Source organism: Scophthalmus maximus, chromosome 16 (assembly GCF_022379125.1).
Source record: "Scophthalmus maximus strain ysfricsl-2021 chromosome 16, ASM2237912v1, whole genome shotgun sequence".
Taxonomy (NCBI): Eukaryota; Metazoa; Chordata; class Actinopteri; order Pleuronectiformes; family Scophthalmidae; genus Scophthalmus; species Scophthalmus maximus.
Window position 1 is genome coordinate 16,180,341 of NC_061530.1, and position 18,201 is coordinate 16,198,541.

The 18,201-nt window shown below is 44.0% G+C and overlaps 1 protein-coding gene across 12 annotated transcripts in view; it reads left to right on the plus strand.

Moving 5' to 3' along the window:
* nrxn1a (neurexin 1a) overlaps window positions 1-18,201 on the plus strand; it is a 70,921-nt gene that overhangs the window by 40,384 nt on the left and 12,336 nt on the right. For 10 of the 12 annotated variants that reach the window (XM_035613100.2, XM_035613107.2, XM_035613108.2 and 7 more), the window contains 10 exons: window positions 1,132-1,262; window positions 2,646-2,898; window positions 8,609-8,812; window positions 9,974-10,000; window positions 13,091-13,213; window positions 13,517-13,898; window positions 14,204-14,394; window positions 14,842-15,015; window positions 16,245-16,364; window positions 17,112-17,293. In XM_035613100.2, coding sequence (XP_035468993.1) covers window positions 1,132-1,262; window positions 2,646-2,898; window positions 8,609-8,812; window positions 9,974-10,000; window positions 13,091-13,213; window positions 13,517-13,898; window positions 14,204-14,394; window positions 14,842-15,015; window positions 16,245-16,364; window positions 17,112-17,293 — 1,787 coding nt within the window. The remainder of the gene's footprint in view (window positions 1-1,131; window positions 1,263-2,645; window positions 2,899-8,608; window positions 8,813-9,973; window positions 10,001-13,090; window positions 13,214-13,516; window positions 13,899-14,203; window positions 14,395-14,841; window positions 15,016-16,244; window positions 16,365-17,111; window positions 17,294-18,201) is intronic. The other 2 variants (XM_035613110.2, XM_035613103.2) reach the window with 1 other exon arrangement.

Here is an 18,201-nt window from a genome sequence, read left to right on the forward strand (position 1 = left end):
ATGTAATTACCATAACACTGAGACTATAATTAAAGTCATCAAGGCATGTTTCTCATCTTACTGGTAGTGCTAATAAGTTACGGCCACATTTGTCATAGACCCATGCGTTCCGCGACAAATACTGTCTATAGATACATGAAACGCATTTAAACAATGCAGTTTTGAGGTATTTCATGAATCTGTGTGTTTTTTCTCCCCTTTAAACACCAACCACACACAGTGTATCACTCCCTCCAGTTAATACACCACACCATAGTACTTCTGTTACTGATGCATTTGTTCATCTAATCCACCTTCAAACTGTTCAAATACATAACAGTGCCCATAATAAGCAGGCATTCGCATCACACAGACTAGAGGTAAATATGCATGGTGAAACAAAAACACGTTAATAATCATACTTCGCTGGGTGGCTGCACACAACAAAGAGGGAATGAGTTCAAAGAAAAGAATAAAATCTCCCTAAAAAAATGCACCCACTTTAAATCTTTAAACAAAACATACAAAAACCAACTTCTCAGACTTGGTGTGCATTGTAAGGGAGGGAAAAAGGCAACAATTAAAGTGTCCCAGCACAACACAGACAGCAACATGGTTCCCACACAGCGTCACTGCAAAACAGACAACTATTCATGAAAAATAAATCATATAGACTATATATGCAACCAAAACATGAACATCAAATGATGACATACTTCAAATTTGTGGCAGTTAAAATGTGAGTCAGATGACTGAAACCATGTACACTGAGCAGGTTTTAAATCTTTAAATTTTTTTCTTCTTCAGCATGATACTAATATAGTTATTCTTTGCACGTCAATGTAAATTACAGTCTAGAGGATGCCTGTCTCTCAAGTAGGGGTCTTGTACTAATGTATAAATATAAAGTATAAATGATTTACTGGTAATGAAGTGTTCGACACAGGACCTAAGTGATGACTAAGGCCTGTGTAGTTTGGTATTTTCCGTTGCTTCTGATTATAGCGGTGATGGGTGTCATTGATGAGGACGAGTACAAAGAAGGTTGATGACGATAACGGTCATAATGGTGTTGATGACAGTGATCATTGTGATGAGGATGTTCAAAGTTGAAGGACGTCATGCGAATGAAGTTGTTGCTTGATGTCTCAGGAACCATCTCGGTGAACAGTGTGAGAACAGCGTACACGGCACCGGGAGACAGTGAGATCCTGGACCTGGATGACACCTTGTACCTCGGAGGACTACCCGAGGACCGCGCTGGACTCATCTTCCCTACAGAGGTTTGTGCGTTGGATGTTTTGCCTGCACGGTATATGACACACACAGGTTGATGTCAGAGCTGCCGCCATCAGTTTATGAAACGATCGACAGAAAATGTAACTGTTGGATTTGACAGCAGTGCTCCTGTTGTTCAGTAACCTGACGGAAGATGGGATGAATGAGTTCTTACACCAATTCAGTTTGCCGTCCTGAGCCGTCAGCCCTGAGGGCGTCCGTTCGAATTCTGAGAAGAGGATGTGTGTCGCGTCATTCATAATCTTCTGTGCCTTCCTCAACGCAGAACATCTCATTCGATTACCCTGAACACATGTTAACAAACAATCGAAATTCAGATTTGACTAACTGCCTCCTCCTAAATACAGGAGGAGGCTGGGAGAGGAGGGTGTCACATTTCTGACAGCAGGCTGCTGTGTAACAGCGAGGATGCAGAGCTTGGTGTTGATGCAAGCAGAATGAATTAGTGCCTAATGTTTATCTGGATGTCTGGTGCAGCAGATAGGTCATGGACATGATTGGAGGGTGAATAACTTCCGGGCACGCTTGAATAACCAAGAGGCTCCATTTTCTGAAACAGTTGTCACTGTTTTTATGAACCGAATGATTAATCAAAGAAAATAATTCATAGATCATTCAATAATGATAAAATCGGATTATATATATGATCTAATTAGATTAAATTCAATTAATTTAGACGTTGTCCAATTTCTCTGTGCTGTATTTCTTGATGATGGGATTTTTACAAGGCTATTATTTATTGATTTTGTTATTATTGTTGATTAGAAAATGCTACAATAACTAGTATATAATCATTTTTCGACTGTCAAGAATTGTTAGGAATCATTATTTAAGCAGAAATTCCAAACATCTGATGGTTCCGGTGTCTTAAATGTGAGATTTGGCTGTGTGTCTTCATCTTATATTATACTAAAATTAATATCTTTGGGATGTGGACTGTTTTTCAGACAGATGAGAATCAGAATCCCAACAGAATTAGAAAAGGACATCACACACATCACACAAGAATAGAAATTGGAATAAAGAGTAGGAAATGAATACAAGGAATATAAAGCTATATATAAATATAATATATAATGTAGATGGTGAAGATATTACACTTGGATGAAACAAAACATTGGCTGGTTTTACCTTGTGCTCTGGGATACACTGAGCACATCATTCTTCAACCACTCAAAGCGCCTCATACTACCAGTCACATTTACCCACACACATTTGCATACAGCGTGTCTCTACCACACATAAAACACTTGCAAGTATCCTGCCCAAGGACACTTCGACCTGCGGACTGGAAGAGCTGGGGATTGAACCACCGATTTACCGTGAACTCAGTGAAACAACTCAGCTCTGGTTGATTTCTTCCCCAGGTGTGGACAGCCCTGTTGAACTACGGCTACGTGGGCTGCATCAGAGACCTGTTTGTGGACGGGCAGAGCAAAGACATCCGGCGGCTGGCCGAGGCCCAGCGGGCAGTCGGCGTGAAGCCCTCGTGCTCCAGGGAGCCACCCAAGCAGTGCCTGTCCAACCCCTGCCAGCACAATGGCATCTGCAGGGAGGGCTGGAACCGCTACGTCTGCGACTGCTCTGGGACGGGCTACCTGGGACGCTCCTGTGAGAGAGGTGAGGATGACGGGGGAAAAAATGGAAAGGCTGAAGCCACATTTTCACGAATGAGATGAGTAATCTATCTGATTTAAGTCACTACACAGTGGCATCTCTTGAAAATGTATTAATACGCCCCGATGCTAAAACTCGAGTCATAATGACAGATTTGTCATTTGCCTTTTTGGCTTGAGAACATTGTGTAATGCCAACGGGATGAGTGGCACAAGACAGATGGTGTGCGGCAGAAAATCTGAAGTTTTAAAGTCAGAAATACTCCATCAACTGCTGAAAAATATATTATGATCATCAGTTATATTGGGTAATAAATGTTTTATTCATTATACCTTTAAGTTATGCCTTTTTTTCCCCCTTAAAAGGCCCATCCTAAAGGATTAACATTTGATAAGTACTTATACTGATGTGTGCTAAAAAGGTACCCTCATAAAGATTTACGGCAGATAAAAAATGTGACTAAACTATTAGTCAGATATCAAAGCTTGCAAATTGAGTTTAGGTTGGATTTACCCTCCACTACACCCCTGTTGATGGAGCGTAGGAGAGTGAAAATGAAAAGTGGATGACAGGTAGACAGTAGGAAGCGATACGTGTAGGTGGAAAAAGATAAATAAGGACAGAGAGAGAGAGAGAATGAGCCTGCTTCCTTAACAACAACAAAATAATAATAGTCCAGGGTTTCTATCTTTGGCCGGATCTTCTCTTCATTCAAATTTACACCTTGTCTGTGTGAAAGTGAGGGTTGTAAGATGGAGGCAGGGAAAGGGAGAGGAGCTACAAAGGTGAAAGAGAAGAGGTGGGAGGACGCAGAGCTGCAGACAGAGCTTTTGGACTGCTATGGTTGTCAGAGACTGGGAAAAATCGATGGGAGGGGAAGTGTGGAGAAAGCTGGGAGCGGGAGCTGTGACAGAGGAGGGTGGAACCACCGGGCTGGAACCGCCATGTGACAGCAGGTGAGGAGATGAGGAGGAATGGGAGACGGGAGGTGAAAATCTGACGGGGAGGGAGGGAGAGAGCGAGAGAAGGAGAGAGTTATGAGAGAAGGTATGAATCCGGGCCCGGGAGAAAAATGAGCAAGCGGGGAAGATTGAGAGAGACTGATACAGGCCTGTTGAAAGGAGCGAGATGGAGTCAGACAAGGAGAAGAGAAGAAATGTTGTTTGTGCCACAACTGCTGATGCGTCTCAAGTGATGATTGTACTATCATCTAACAGGAGATATACACACACTCTCTCTCTCACACACACACACACACACACACACAAACACACGCTTTCTGAAAGGTGTTGATATGAAGATGTTTTATTTCGGAGGACAAACATCCGCAGTGCATGTTTATCATAGCGATGCACCCTCCCCCTCTCCTTCACTTTGCCGTGTCTTCCTATCCCTTCTTCATCCCTCTCTGTGTGCATTGAGGGGTCACTAACTGGTGGTTCGGTGGATTAAAGGAAGCACAGATGGAGAAGCAGATGGAGAGAGTGATTGGCCGTGTTCACGCCTTCTACCTGCGGTTTCTCCCTCCCTCTTTTCTCCCCTTCCTCACCAGCTCGCTCTCTCCTTTGTTCCCACTCGCCGCGCTCTGGCTCCGAGATTAATTTTTGTTTTGTAACGAGCACTTTCTAGCAACACATTCGCACACGTCTTAAGATATTTTTTCCGTTTTATTTTCCCTTGCTGGCCTAGTCCTTATCTATGGAAGTCCTTTTTTTCTGTCAGGAAGGGGAGAAAAGAAAAAGGAACAGAATTCCATCTTCAAGCGAGAAGACTCAACAGTAATTTTCATGTTAACTCGGTCGAATGTGAGCTTAAAAAGAGAACTGTACATCCCAAGTCAATTCTAAGCAGGTTCTCTGATAATGCAAATGGTCGTGGTTTACATGACAAAAAAAAATAAAGGTCGGCCCCCATACACAGGCCAGGGGGAAAGCGAGGGTGGATAAACTCCTGGTGCCTGAGCAATATTGCAGCTAATGCATCTCTACATTATTCAGTTATGTGGTGCAAAGTTGTGGTTTCGTTGCTCCCACTTTGTGTCTGTTTAAAAATAAACGTAACATCGTACAGTCCCCGCAATCAGGTAATTATATTTCAGCATCCAATATCAATTACCATTTTACTGTTCTCGGCACCTGAAACCCCCCCCCATTTGAGTTGGTCCAGCCCGACCCGTCGCTGATTGATCAGAGCGGAGCAGAGCGACAGCGCAGCGAGAGGCAGACAGGCCAGAGCTTTCCCTCGCAGTGGATTGTCTGAATTAGCAAACAGTCAAATGTTCAGCGGTGGGAAGGTGACTTATTTAAACTTGCACAGGCTGCTTTGTCGTAGTTTTCGGTATTCGTCAGACTTTGGGATGGAATTATTTTTGAATACGAGGACGCATCGCTCCGTGTAATGATCCCTCCTTTCATCCAGCTGCTCTGCGCTGTGCTTTCATTACTATGATTATTCTCCCATTTGCTCATACGAGAGGCGCAGGTTTACTCTGAGGAGTGGTTTTCACAGCGACGTCTAGTCTTTGACTAAAATGGCCCTTCCCAAAGACTTGAGGATAAAAAGTCGTCCTCTGAGTTGTGCATTAAAAAAGACTCCTTGATTTGGGATAAATATCTACTTTTAAATTCATGATTATTCATTACTCTATAAAATTATAACCACGCGAGCAAGTGGTGCCATTCTAACAGCTACTACCAGAACCTGTGTGTAAAATAAACAGGTAGGCGTTGGGATTAGATGGTTGTTGTTCATCCAGACTGTACTAAAATGGCCTCGCGGGTATAAAGAAGCACAACCCTCCAGTTTAACATTGTTTAACCAGGTTTAATAGGCCCACTAAACTGTTTGTCCTCCTTTGACCTTGACGATAGCGTTGTTTACGGTCTACTAGCATTTTAGGCCACATAATGTTTTTTTTATAAACATAACTTGATAAATATGAAATAACCATTCTTTCCTGTACTTATCTGTCTAGTTATATAATGCTCTTGATGCTTCCTTGGTCCTCCAACGTTTAAAATAAAATAAAATAAAATAAAAATTCTCGGTTTCTGCCAATTACATTTTACTTTCCCTTTTTTAAAATATAACCAGGCACCTAAGTTTGTCATATTAGGTGCATGCCAGTAACAAATAATGTGCATTTCTACCTCTTTAATTTGATACATTTAACATTGTAATCATGCTGTTTTCAACACGCCGTTGTTCTGGATTACTCGTGTTAAGTATTTGTTTCATTGACTCCGATCCATCTACTTTGCTTTGTCGCCCTAATCCTGCTCCGGCTGCCGCTGCCTGTATGGTCTGCCGGCAAATGTTTCACTATAAAAGCCCTGTTAATAAAAGAAGTGTGAGTTTCTGTGTGACTTGCATTCATAGCATAATACAGTAACTTTAACAGGGCAAACAGGAGTGGATCAAAAATTAACGTCCGACTAAAATATGACCAGTTACACTTATCAAGGGAATCAATTAATCATTATAATAATATTAATAATCTGTCGATATTAATACATTCTCCCTTTATCTTAATTTCGTAATGTCCCCCAGAAAATGACAATTTTAAATAGGGCGTTAAAAATCATTGGTTTTCAGTCAGACAGTTATGACACATCAATCCTAGATGATATATCATAATGAGTAGAAATTATGGAACGGAAAATAGCAACACCCACGTCAATCATTTTCTGCGTTAAACCCACACACTAGGGAAACATGCTATCATCTTTTCCATTGTCAGTTTCTGTGTAGAAATACTTCAGTCCACTTGGTGGCTTGGTAAATCCCAGCTAGCGCACCTGAATGTTTTTTCTTTCCTTCTTTTTTTTCTTTTCAGTAAATCCCATGAAACGACTTTCAGTGTGTGAAGCCAAATCCTGATATAATCTTAACCCCCCCCCCTTCTGCCACAGACCTGCATTGTTGCCAAACTATTAAAAAACACATCGAGTGAGCCAGTGTCACTGCTGACAGGATACAATGAACATGGGCATTGTCGTTCATTTCGAGTCAGTCCCACATACTCCGTCCTGCTGCTGAAAACACCCATTAGCGCAGCAAGTCCCCAACAAATGCTCTTTTCACTCCAGGTAGAGTAATGTTTGGGCAAAGTAACAAAGCACAGCTGTTTTTTTTGTGTGTGGGTGGGAGGGGGGGGACTGAGACCTTTTTAACAAATGAAACTATATTTGTGTGACCCATTTTTTTTTTTAGATTTATGTCTTCGACAAGAAACAATGGGCTTTAGTATATAGTGCAGCAGCCAGGGCAGGGAAATGAACCAGCATATTGTTGGTTTCGGTCTTTTCCTGGGATCAATAATATAGAATATCACCAGCCTTATCCATTAATTACTTACAGGCTTCCAATGATGCGTTGGCCAGTGTGTGTTACACTCCAGCCCATCATTTTTATTTTTTTGTCTTTTCCTGGCAGAAGTGGACTTCCATACTTTCCTTTCTCCATTAGTTGCTTGGTGGTGAGTCAGGTGCCGCGGCGAGGAAAATGAAGTCAGCTGTCTCCCTTATCCAAAATGTGTGCGTGTGCGTGTGCGTGTGTGTGTGTGTGTGTTCAAGTTTGTTTAGGTGGGTGTATGTGTGGCTGTTAGGTATGTTATCTGTGATATAACAGGCCAGCCACCTTCTTTTTTCCTCAAGTTAATGAGGGTTCATTTGCATTTCACCCAAGAGCTTCTCTCTCTTTCCCCCTCCTTTCTCTCTGTCTTGCTCTGTCCCTATTTTCTCTCCCCCTGCTCTCACTTTACTAAACCCTCCTCTGTTCACACTTAAATTCACTCACTTATTCTGACATGCACACACACACACACACACATATGCACACTATCTCTCTCTCTCTCTCTCTCCCTCCCTCTCAGCTCATCAGTATTCATGAGGCCTCGCTCTCTTCCTGTTCTCTTGTTTTTTGCCTTGGCTCCAAACGTCTCCCACGGAAACAGGGAGAGCGAGCGGCGGAGAAAAGCGAAGGAGGAATGGAGTGGAGAGATATAAGGAGAAGCGTAGAGGGAAGAGAGAGGGGGAGATAAAGACGCAGAGAGACACGGAGAGAGTGTTTAGCTGTGTATGTAATTGGCCAATAAAAAACGGGGTCCTCAGAGGTAAACAGTTTAGCGACCCAGGATTGGCCTCAGCAGGTAGCAGGGAGAGAAGATTATGAATATGTAAATGAGTATGCAAAAGACAGTAAAGCGGGATCACCTGAGCTTGTTACATTATGACTCCAGGGTCTGAGATGTCAGCGACGGTGGCTAACACACTCACCGCCATGCATTCTGATTTAACCGGATAATAGAGCCAGCCAACCAGCTGCTGCTATTTTTACATCCTCTTCTGTATGCCGGCGGAGGGAGTGATGATGAATTAAGGAGGAAAGTGATGGGATAAATTTGTCGGAAGCAGATTTTGAGTTTCAACGTGACATGTCGGGGGAAAATGGGAGCATAGCCACGCCGCTACGTACTTCATCATGTATAAATCTGGTTCACTCAACGTCAAATTGCCTTTTGCCTTCTCCCACCTCTTGTGTTTTCTCCTTGTCAATCATCTCTTCTGTCCCTTTTGATGTTTTTTTTCTTTTCTTGTTCTACCAACCTCACTCGCAACCCCGCCACCATCTCTGTCTTCCTCCGCTTGTCTCTCTCTCTCTCTCTCTCTCTCTCACTCACTCACTCATGTCCATCTCTGTGCATCTTGTGCAGATGCAACCATCCTGTCCTACGACGGCAGCAAGTTTATGAAGGTGCAGTTGCCCGTGGCGATGCATACTGAGGCGGAGGACGTCTCGCTACGCTTTCGCTCCCAGCGGGCGTACGGCGTTCTCATGGCAACCACATCCCGCAACTCTGCAGACACCCTCCGGCTGGAGCTGGATGGGGGCCGTGTCCGACTCTCTGTCAACTTAGGTACACACATGCACACAAACATGCAGATTCTCAAACACTTTTTTAATTACATGTCGGGGGAATGCAGCTGATACAGGCCTCTTGGCTATTTCTTGCATAGGAATTTCATTAAATGTTGGTTAATAACCTGTTGTCCCTGGAAAATAAACTCTTTAATAATTCTTCCCGATAATTCTGCTGCACTGTTTATACTCGACTGTATTCAAGACATGGGTTTCACGGGATCATTTTTTGCATTTGTATTGACTTTGTAGTATAAATACAACTTACCTTCGAATGCACACACACACGATTGAAGGTTAGTCGTGTTGCTTTTGTGTTGAACAGAGGGTCTTAGCCTCAAGCTGCATTCTCTGCTCACTCCCAGTGGACCTGTGCATCCCTAACACCTCCAACAATCAACACAAAGACTCACAAACTGTACAAACAAACACAAATAGTATTCTCCACACTTAACTGCAGTAAAAGTACATCCCTCTATTATTTTTGTATACACTTTTACATGAAGTTAAGTACACTCACATGGCAGCACACACATCGACTTACAAAGGGGTGCATGTGTTGGTCTCTGGTTGTCTGCAGCCACGTCTTTTCTGTGGTTGACGCCACACGACACACCAAGTCTTCATGGGTAAAATAATAATGATTAGAATAATGATGGTAACAATAGCAATAATAATACCGGGGCTTAATCTTCCATCAATTTGTGGAGATTTGTGCTCTGGATGGGCGACAGAAAAAACGATGGGATGTGTTCGATGTCATCAGACAAAGTGACACACATGGCCCATCTCAGTCTCCTGGCACTTTTGATTGGTGACTGAACCTGTCGCTCAGGCCAGAGCAGCAAGTGGGCGCACTGCTCATGCTGGGACACACCGCTCTCCTTCACACATGTCAATGTGAACATCCACCAATCTTTGGCATCTATACATTGGCTGAAAAAAAATCAAAGTCACAGAAATTCACACTGGTGTAAGATAATCCCCCGTCCAGCTTGAGCTCCTGTGACGAAGGGGGGTGTGTGTGTTTTCTCAGCAGTGTGTGTGCGTGTGCATGCTAGTACATATGAGTGCAGGGTGTGTCGATGTGTGCGTCCCCAGGGCGTGGAGAGTATGTCTATATGTGCAGCATTAACCCTCTGCTCTGCTCTCCCTCCAGACTGTATCAGGATAAACTGTACAGCCAGTAAGTGATCCTCCATCTCACCTAACCCCTCCCCTTTCCTCTTCCTCCTGTGTGTGTGTGTGTGCGTGCGTGTGCGTGCGCGCGTGTGTGTTTTTGTTAATGTCTGTCTGCATCTGACTATTTTTTTTCACTCCCTCTGTCTTGTCAGTCCATCTGATCATAAAACCTAATTCAACATATCTTTGTGCCATGTTTCTGTGTGCTTGCGTGCGTGCGTGCGTGCGTGCGTGTGTGTGTGTGTGTTTGTGTGCAACAGGGGGAGGTGTGCATATGCGTGTTTAGTGTCTGCACATTCAGCTCCACCACAGGAGTGGTGTGATTTTTGCTGAGGGCCAGGGTTTTCCATGTCGGCCATTTTAGCAAAGAAGGATGGACGGAAGAGAGAACGGCGGGGGTTGAAGGAAGGGAGGAGGAGAAAAAAAGGTTTTGAAGAAGGAGAATAAAATAAGTATGAGGTCGTCTTGTAAATTAGGTGTGCGGAGAATTGTGAGATAAAGAGGTGGAGAATAGTGGCTGGTGGATGAATGCAACACAGACCTGCGGGCTAATTACTTCTCCTTCATGCCGGAGACAAAAGACATGTTATCCCCCTGTTTTTTCCCCTGCCGCACCTTCCTCACAACGTCTGTCTGGTTGCCGTCTTTGTTTGCTCTTAACTGTACATAAGGGATTTTTTTAGGTAGTGTTTAAGTGTGTGTTTGTGTGTGTGTTTGTGTGTGTGTGCATGCATGCGTGCAAGTGATTGAGTGAGTTGCTTCGCATTCTGTGTTCTTTTCATTGCTCATCTGTGTGTGTGTGTGTGTGGGGGTGTGTGTGTGTGTGTGTGTGTGTGTGTGTGTGTGTGTGTTTCTGTTGGTGCTGCTGTGTGTGGAGCTAAATCCCTGATGAAGTTTAATTCCCTCACGTGGAGTTTTTCTCTGTCACGGCCACTGAGAAAGAGAGAGAGAGGGAGAGAGAGAGAGGGAGGAATGCTATGTGACGGCAAAGAGGTGGTGAAATGGATGACTGCAGTTGCCATAGAAACCCTACTAGCCACACAGCGCCGTTGCTATCCCGCATGGTTGTTGGCCAATTTCAGACCGGTTGTCTCAATGAACATTTCAGTAGGCAGCCACTTTTCTGGCACACTGTGCATACAATAAATTATACATCTGATATCCGAAGGAGAGGGGAGAAAAAAAAATGTATTTAACAGCCAGGCGCCGCTGAAATAGTCCACTCAGCAGTCAAATAAAAAGCCTCGGCATGGGAGAGATTTGAGGCTTATCTGGCAGAAAAGCCATTTGTTATTTTGAGCTAATGAAATATGAAACGCTTTTTTGCCATTTTTGTTTTCATTATCCTGCTTTTATAATCTGCAGTAGCTTAAGTCATTTGATTTGAATTTCGAAACAAACGGCGCCTCTTGTCTTTTCTCTTTGTCTCAGCACAGCGCGCAGACTGTCTGCTGACCGCTCGTAGCTCAGCATTAAACCTCACCTCAAAGCTTGCCATGCTGCTTTATGCACTGTTAACACTGACCTAGAATGGGTACGCGTGTGTGTGTGTTCGTGTGTGTTCGTGTGTGTGTGTGTGTGTGTGTGTGTGTGTGTGTGTGTGTGCTTCTACCCGTCCCAGGTTGACACAGATCACTGCCTTACTCGCACATGTCTGCTCATTCTTTGAATATTCGGTTACGTATGCAGACACACACACACACACACACACATATACTCACACATATGTACACATATTCTCTCCTTCGCTCAGTGCTAACCAGTGATCCATGGTAACAGGATGAGATGCTCATGCCCAGAGCACAGCTGAGTCTCCTCATGGGAACCCTGAGTCCTCTCTGAACGCACTTCACACTATTTTAGCTTTGACAACACACACATACACGCACACACGCATTTCACGCTGTCATGTCCATTTTGATTGACTTTTCGTGATTACTTATGCTTGTGTGTCTGTCTGCCTGTATTTACCTCTCTACCTGTCTCTGTGTGTGTGTGTGTGTGTGTGTGTGTGTGTGTGTTGCCTGCGTGCCTCCATGAGTAATGTAGGCGTGCTTGACATTTTCTCCAGCAGAATCCGTTCGGGTCAGTTTACTTCTCACCTCCCCCGTCGTTACCTCCTATAGGTCACCGTAAGCAGACTCACTCACACTCCTCAAACCAACAGGGCTTGGAGGAGGAAGTGTGTGTGTTGTGTGTGTGTTCGTGTGTTTGTGTTGCGTATATGTGTTGGAAAGTGGTGGGTGTAGCGTTCAAAGTTGGTGGGGTGCTTGTAGAGAGTAGGAGGGAGGAGAGATGGAGGTTTTGGGAACAGTCAGTCTGTCAAATATGTGCGGTCACCTATGTGGAGATATGAGCTGGTAGATGGGCAGAGAGAGAGAGAGACATCACGAGAAGACAGCTCAGCCTTTTTCATTTCCGCTGCACATCAGCACCTTGGACAGCTCTCTTGACATTCCTCTGCGCGTCCAGTGCCACCATGAGGCGCTATGCGGTATTGCACCGTTGTGGAAAATAAAGAAGATCCTGCCTGCAAGCGCAAAGGCGAATACATGTTATATGTGCAGGCGTGAGAGGATTGTGGGGCAGTTTAGGAGTCAGGTGTGTGTGTGTGTGTGTTTCTGTTGGGGGGGTGGTATCTGTGCACGTGTGGGTAGTAGGTGGTCATCATTGTGGTGTGATCTGTCTACGGATGAATTGTCTCAGCGTGGGCCTGTTGTGACTCACAGTTTCCATATTAGGCATCCCATTTATGTAAATCTTTTTTGTCTGTCTCCTCCGCATCATTTGTATCGCTGGCGTATCTCGCTGTGGAGAGAGTGTGTTGAAACGGAGGTGTTTGTCTCCCCAGGATATGTATGGTTCCTCTTTCCCTCTGCTATTTCCCTCCCATTTCCCCACCTTCTGTGCTTAAATTTTTAATTCAGCCTGGTTGTCTGCTTCTTCTCCTCCTTCTTCTTCTGGTCCTCTCTTTCTATCTCTGTCTCTCTACATCTCTATCTCCTCTTTCTCTCTCTCTCTCTCTCTCTCTCTCTCTCTCTCTCTCTCTCCACCTCTTTGTGCATATGTTAATGGTGCTCTGGGCTATGTGTAGGTAAAGGCCCAGAGACCATCTTTGCGGGGTCGGGCCTCAATGATAATGAGTGGCACACGGTGAGGGTAGTCCGGCGTGGCAAGAGCCTCATGCTCACCGTAGATGACCTGCAGCCCGTTGAAGGTAACCACAGCAGCCTAACATCTGTTTATTGTTTTATATGATAAATTGCCTGGTTGATTGTTTTTAATTCAAGGATAGGAGACCAACACCTTTGTAAATAATCATTCTGAATTATAATGTTTAGTATAACTGTAAACCAAAGCACTAGTATTTACATTAGTAATTGTATGAGTGTATCTAGCATCTGTAACTTAAAGTGTTGAAATAGGAATTAGGATCAGTATTAGTTTTAGTACTAATTATTCCAGTTGAAATCCAACTTCCTATAGTCCTCACCTTGGAAGTTTACCCCCCACCCACCAGGTCAGATGGCGGGCGACCACACCCAGCTGGAGTTTCACAATGTGGAGACGGGTATTGTGACGGAGAAGCGCTTCATACCGGCCGTGCCCTCCAATTTCATCGGCCATCTTCAGGGCCTGACGCTGAACGGCATGCCTTACATCGACCTCTGCAAGAACGGCGACATCGACTACTGCGAGCTCAACGCCGTCATCGGCTATAAGAGCATTGTGGCCGACCCGGTCACCTTCCGCTCGCGCTCCAGCTTCGTCACGCTGCCCACGCTGCAGGCCTACTACTCTATGCATCTCTTCATGCAGTTTAAGACGACGTCCCCCGACGGCCTTATTCTCTTCAACCGGGGAGACGGCAATGACTTCATAGTGGTGGAGCTGGTTAAAGGGTGAGCTGGACAGTGCAGTGTGTGGTGTTTACATTACAAATGAGTCAGTGCAATTAAATTAAAAGTCTTCACATTAAATTAAAAACAACATGTATAAACTGTGAAATTGTTTAAAATGTCAAAAAAAAAAAATCCGTACTAATTTGTGGTAATTTCGATTTAAACTTTGCTGTTTTTACTGGGATTTATAGTTAACATAAACCCTGATTATCAGAAAATAGAAAAAAATCTAAGTGTATGACCCATGCATTGTTGTTCTTCATTATGAATATGAATAATTCGCCTTCCCGTGTTCCCCTCTCCAGCTACCTACACTACATCTCTGACCTGGGCAATGGGGCACACCTGATCAAGGGCAACTCCAACAGTCCTCTTAATGACAACCACTGGCACAACGTGCACATATCCCGGGACACTAACAATCTCCACACGGTCAAGATCGACACCAAAGTCACCACGCAGACCACCATGGGGGCCAAGAACCTCGATCTAAAGGGTATGCACAAAAATGTTCTAGACTTCCTCGGACAGTGAGCTTTAGATGTGCTGGTAGGTGGATGTGAATACACTTGTACAGCGGCCAGGCAAGATGTATTCTGTCAGTTTCCAGTCTTTTCGCTAAGCTAAGATAGCTGTCTACATGTTTACTTGACAAACATGACTCTATTGACTGGGCAATTATTTGCATAATCAATGAATCGTTTGAAATGTACCAAGCTTTGAAAACGAGGACATTTTCTCTCTTCTGAATATAGTTACATTTTTTCCGTAGACCTTACAGATAGACTTTTCTTTAACCTTTAGAATTGTTAATCAAATCTATAAGACAGATCAAAACACTTTCATGGCTTTCCATTCATCTTACTGATGCCATCTGACGGCTGCAGATGAAGCGCTGCGATTGGTTAATGAAGCTGCCAATCATTGTGTTGCTCCTCGACAGGTGACCTGTACATCGGGGGCGTCTCCAAAGAGATGTACCGGGACCTGCCCAAGCTGGTCCACTCCCGCGAGGGTTTCCAGGGTTGCCTGGCAACCGTGGATCTTAATGGCCGCCTCCCTGACCTTTTGGCTGATGCCTTGGCAACCATGGGACAAGTGGAGAGAGGCTGTGAAGGTGAAGTGCAAGCACACAGAAAGCAAACCAGTACTCCTGTCCCAGGTCCCATGTCCTTTACTGCTTTTTCTTTTCTTTCAGTTCTCATGTTCTCTGTTGTTAGGATAACCCACTAACCCAGCGCTCGGTCTATTAGATGTGAATTTTACTCTCTTTCTTCTCATCTCCTCCTCCTCTATGTTCCTGCACATTGTAGTTTCTCTCTCTGTTCCACTCTCTCAGCAGTTCACAGGCATCTGTGTGCATTGACTAACCATCTAACTTGATTTGCTTGTTTTGCTTTTTTGTTTGGCTGACAAAAGTTACATTGATGAAAGCTGACTTGCAAGGTATATTGCTTTGTGTGAGCATGTGAGACGTGTGAGGGTGTAAGGTTTGGAAAATGTGTGTGAGCGAGCGAGCGTGTGTGTGGGTGTGTGTGTGTGTGCGTGCGTGTGTAGAAACTACCCAGTGGTGTCCAGTGTTGTGTGGATCCCAGTGATCCAGAGTCAAAGGTCAGAGGTGACCTGTCCTCTCCTAGTGATTTCATCACTGTAGTAACATCACCACCGCTTGACTTGGGTTGACCACAGCTCCACCACCCGGGTTGCCTAGCAGCATGCTCTCTAACCCCTCCTACTGACTCCCCACCTAAACTTCAATACTCTTGTTGTTTGTGAATCACTTCACACCCTCTCCTCAGTGTCTCGTGTTAGAAGTGCGGCGAGGGGGAACTAAGTTTAGCGCATTGCCATTCTCGCCCTGTGTGTTTATAGCACGAGGCGGGGAGAGAACCGTGACAGACTGCTGAAGAAAGAGTATTGAGACCAAGGCTTTTAAACATAACTGCCCTCTTATGTTTAACTCCTCCTCCTGCCCTTGCCCCACTCATCTAGCCTCACCACCTGCATGCTGTGAGCATTTGGCTCATCTTCGAGTTCAGTTTCAGTGTCAGTCAATCTACTTGTATCCTCTTCATGTAAGTGTAAAAGCTAAAGAAACGGGAGCCTATGCACATGATCCTGGTCTCACACTGATTTTGAAAACGCCTTTGCAGCACACCAGACTAACCAGCCATTTCAAACTGCCAAATGTTTCAAGGATAAACAGTCTGAAAAGAATGTACTGTTGTGAACATACCAGGCTCCAGACGAAATTAAAGAGAAGAAAAAAAAAAAAGTGTCTTCTTCTATCTTTCTATCTTCTCCTAACTTGTTCACCCTTCAACCCCACCACGTCTCTCACTGCAGGTCCCAGCACTACCTGTCAGGAGGACTCTTGCTCAAATCAGGGAGTTTGTTTGCAGCAGTGGGAGGGCTTCACCTGTGACTGCAGCATGACTTCGTACGCCGGGCCACTATGCAACGATGGTGAGTCTTTGCTTTTACCCCATTTGCTTTTCTTTTTTTTCGCCTCGGACCAGGGTGGATCACAGGTCATTTCAGTTTGTCAAGGTGTAGCCAGCTGCAAGTACAAGATGTGCAAGTAGAAATATATGTAAATCCAAAAATAATGGTATTGTAATGAGTAGCAGGTTTAAACATGAATTTCTAGTTGTCATGTGCACAATTTCCATTTCTGTGTGCATTTTATCAGACCCGCCACGTGAGGGCACTGTTAACTGTTGATTCTCATGTGTGATAAAAAAAAATACTACAGTACCTGTTCAGTGTCTCTTTTGGCTTTTTTTTCTAATCAGGTCTCTTTTTCTGTTATGTTAATAAAATGTCATCTCCTAGCATTGGACACTGAATAATCCTCTGCAGCCTCACAAGCGAGAAATATGGTGGTTTTGTAGTCACTCAATGAGTCAAATAATTGTATGAGTCGTTATTTGTATGAGTCAGTTATTACAGCTTGTGGTAATGTTGAGAGATACTTTGGGAAATACGGATTTTTTTTTTCAAACCGTAGGAGGAACAAGCAGAATGCGGAGGACCAGTCATCTATGACATTTTAGAGTTTAAAAAAAGAAATCTTTTTTCAATATGCCTCTTGTGAATCAAACATTCCAAAAGAAAAGTAATCTGCAGTATGGAACCTGTGATGATAGATAACACTGTTCATGGCATGTAGACATGCTTACTTTTAAATGTGTTTTTATCTGTGCGTACCAGCCGGGACTACTTATATCTTTGGGCGCGATGGAGGCATGGTGGTTTACACGTGGCCCCCCAATGAACGCCCCAGCACCAGGGCAGACCGGCTCGCCCTTGGCTTCAGCACCCAACAGAAACACGCCATTCTGCTCAGGGTGGACAGCGCGTCTGGCCTGGGAGACTACCTTCAGCTGCAGATAGTAAGTACACACAGAAAATGTTCATATTTCATACTTTTTCCTATTGTGGTTAACAGCCAGTATAGTGAACCCACAGTCAATACACAGTCCTCCTCATACCACTTCAGAGTGAGTGGTATTCATATTCACCACCGACAATCACTTTCACGATTAAATGGTCACATTTATCTCGGTAGATGACATCTTGTAAAATAAACTTGTGCACAAGAATGGACAAATAAATGTCATAAAGGGATCTCGAAAAATACTTTTCCCTTTTTTCTTCTCTCAGTGTTTTTTAGCGGATGCACTGAGATTATTTTGGAAAACGCTTGTGTGATAGATGGCTGCACCCTTTGCTGCTCCAGGGTGAAGTTGTTAAGTACCAGAAGTTGTAGCTAATGAGGCCAACCTCCTTTTTTTGCACCAGCTCTTTCTCATCTGCTGCCGCCCCCCAGCTGCATTCCTGCCACAATATGCCACTGTGTTGTTTCTCGAACAGCTGCTGGTGTGACAGCACCAACTGGGCATAACACTGAATTCACTGTACAAGTATTCATTTTGTTAACTCGCAGCCTCATGCCAAATAAAAAAACAGTTTTTTCTCACTTAAACCTGCACTCTATTTCTCATGATGACAAATTGATCACAGAATTCTTTAGATAGAACGTGAATATCACATTGACATATGTATTTGCAATGACACTCCCATTTTTTTGATTTTGATTATCAATGAGGAGTTTTCTGCACCTGATTGAAGTCGGCCTGAGGTGATTTCAATTGACTTGACGGGATTTGGAAAGGCACACACACCTGTATATGACTGTCTAAGGTCCAATAGCTAACAATGCATATAGGAGCAAAAACTAAGCAATGAGGTAGAAGTAAATGCCTGCAGAAAAAAAATGTGCTGCATTGAAGGCTCCCAA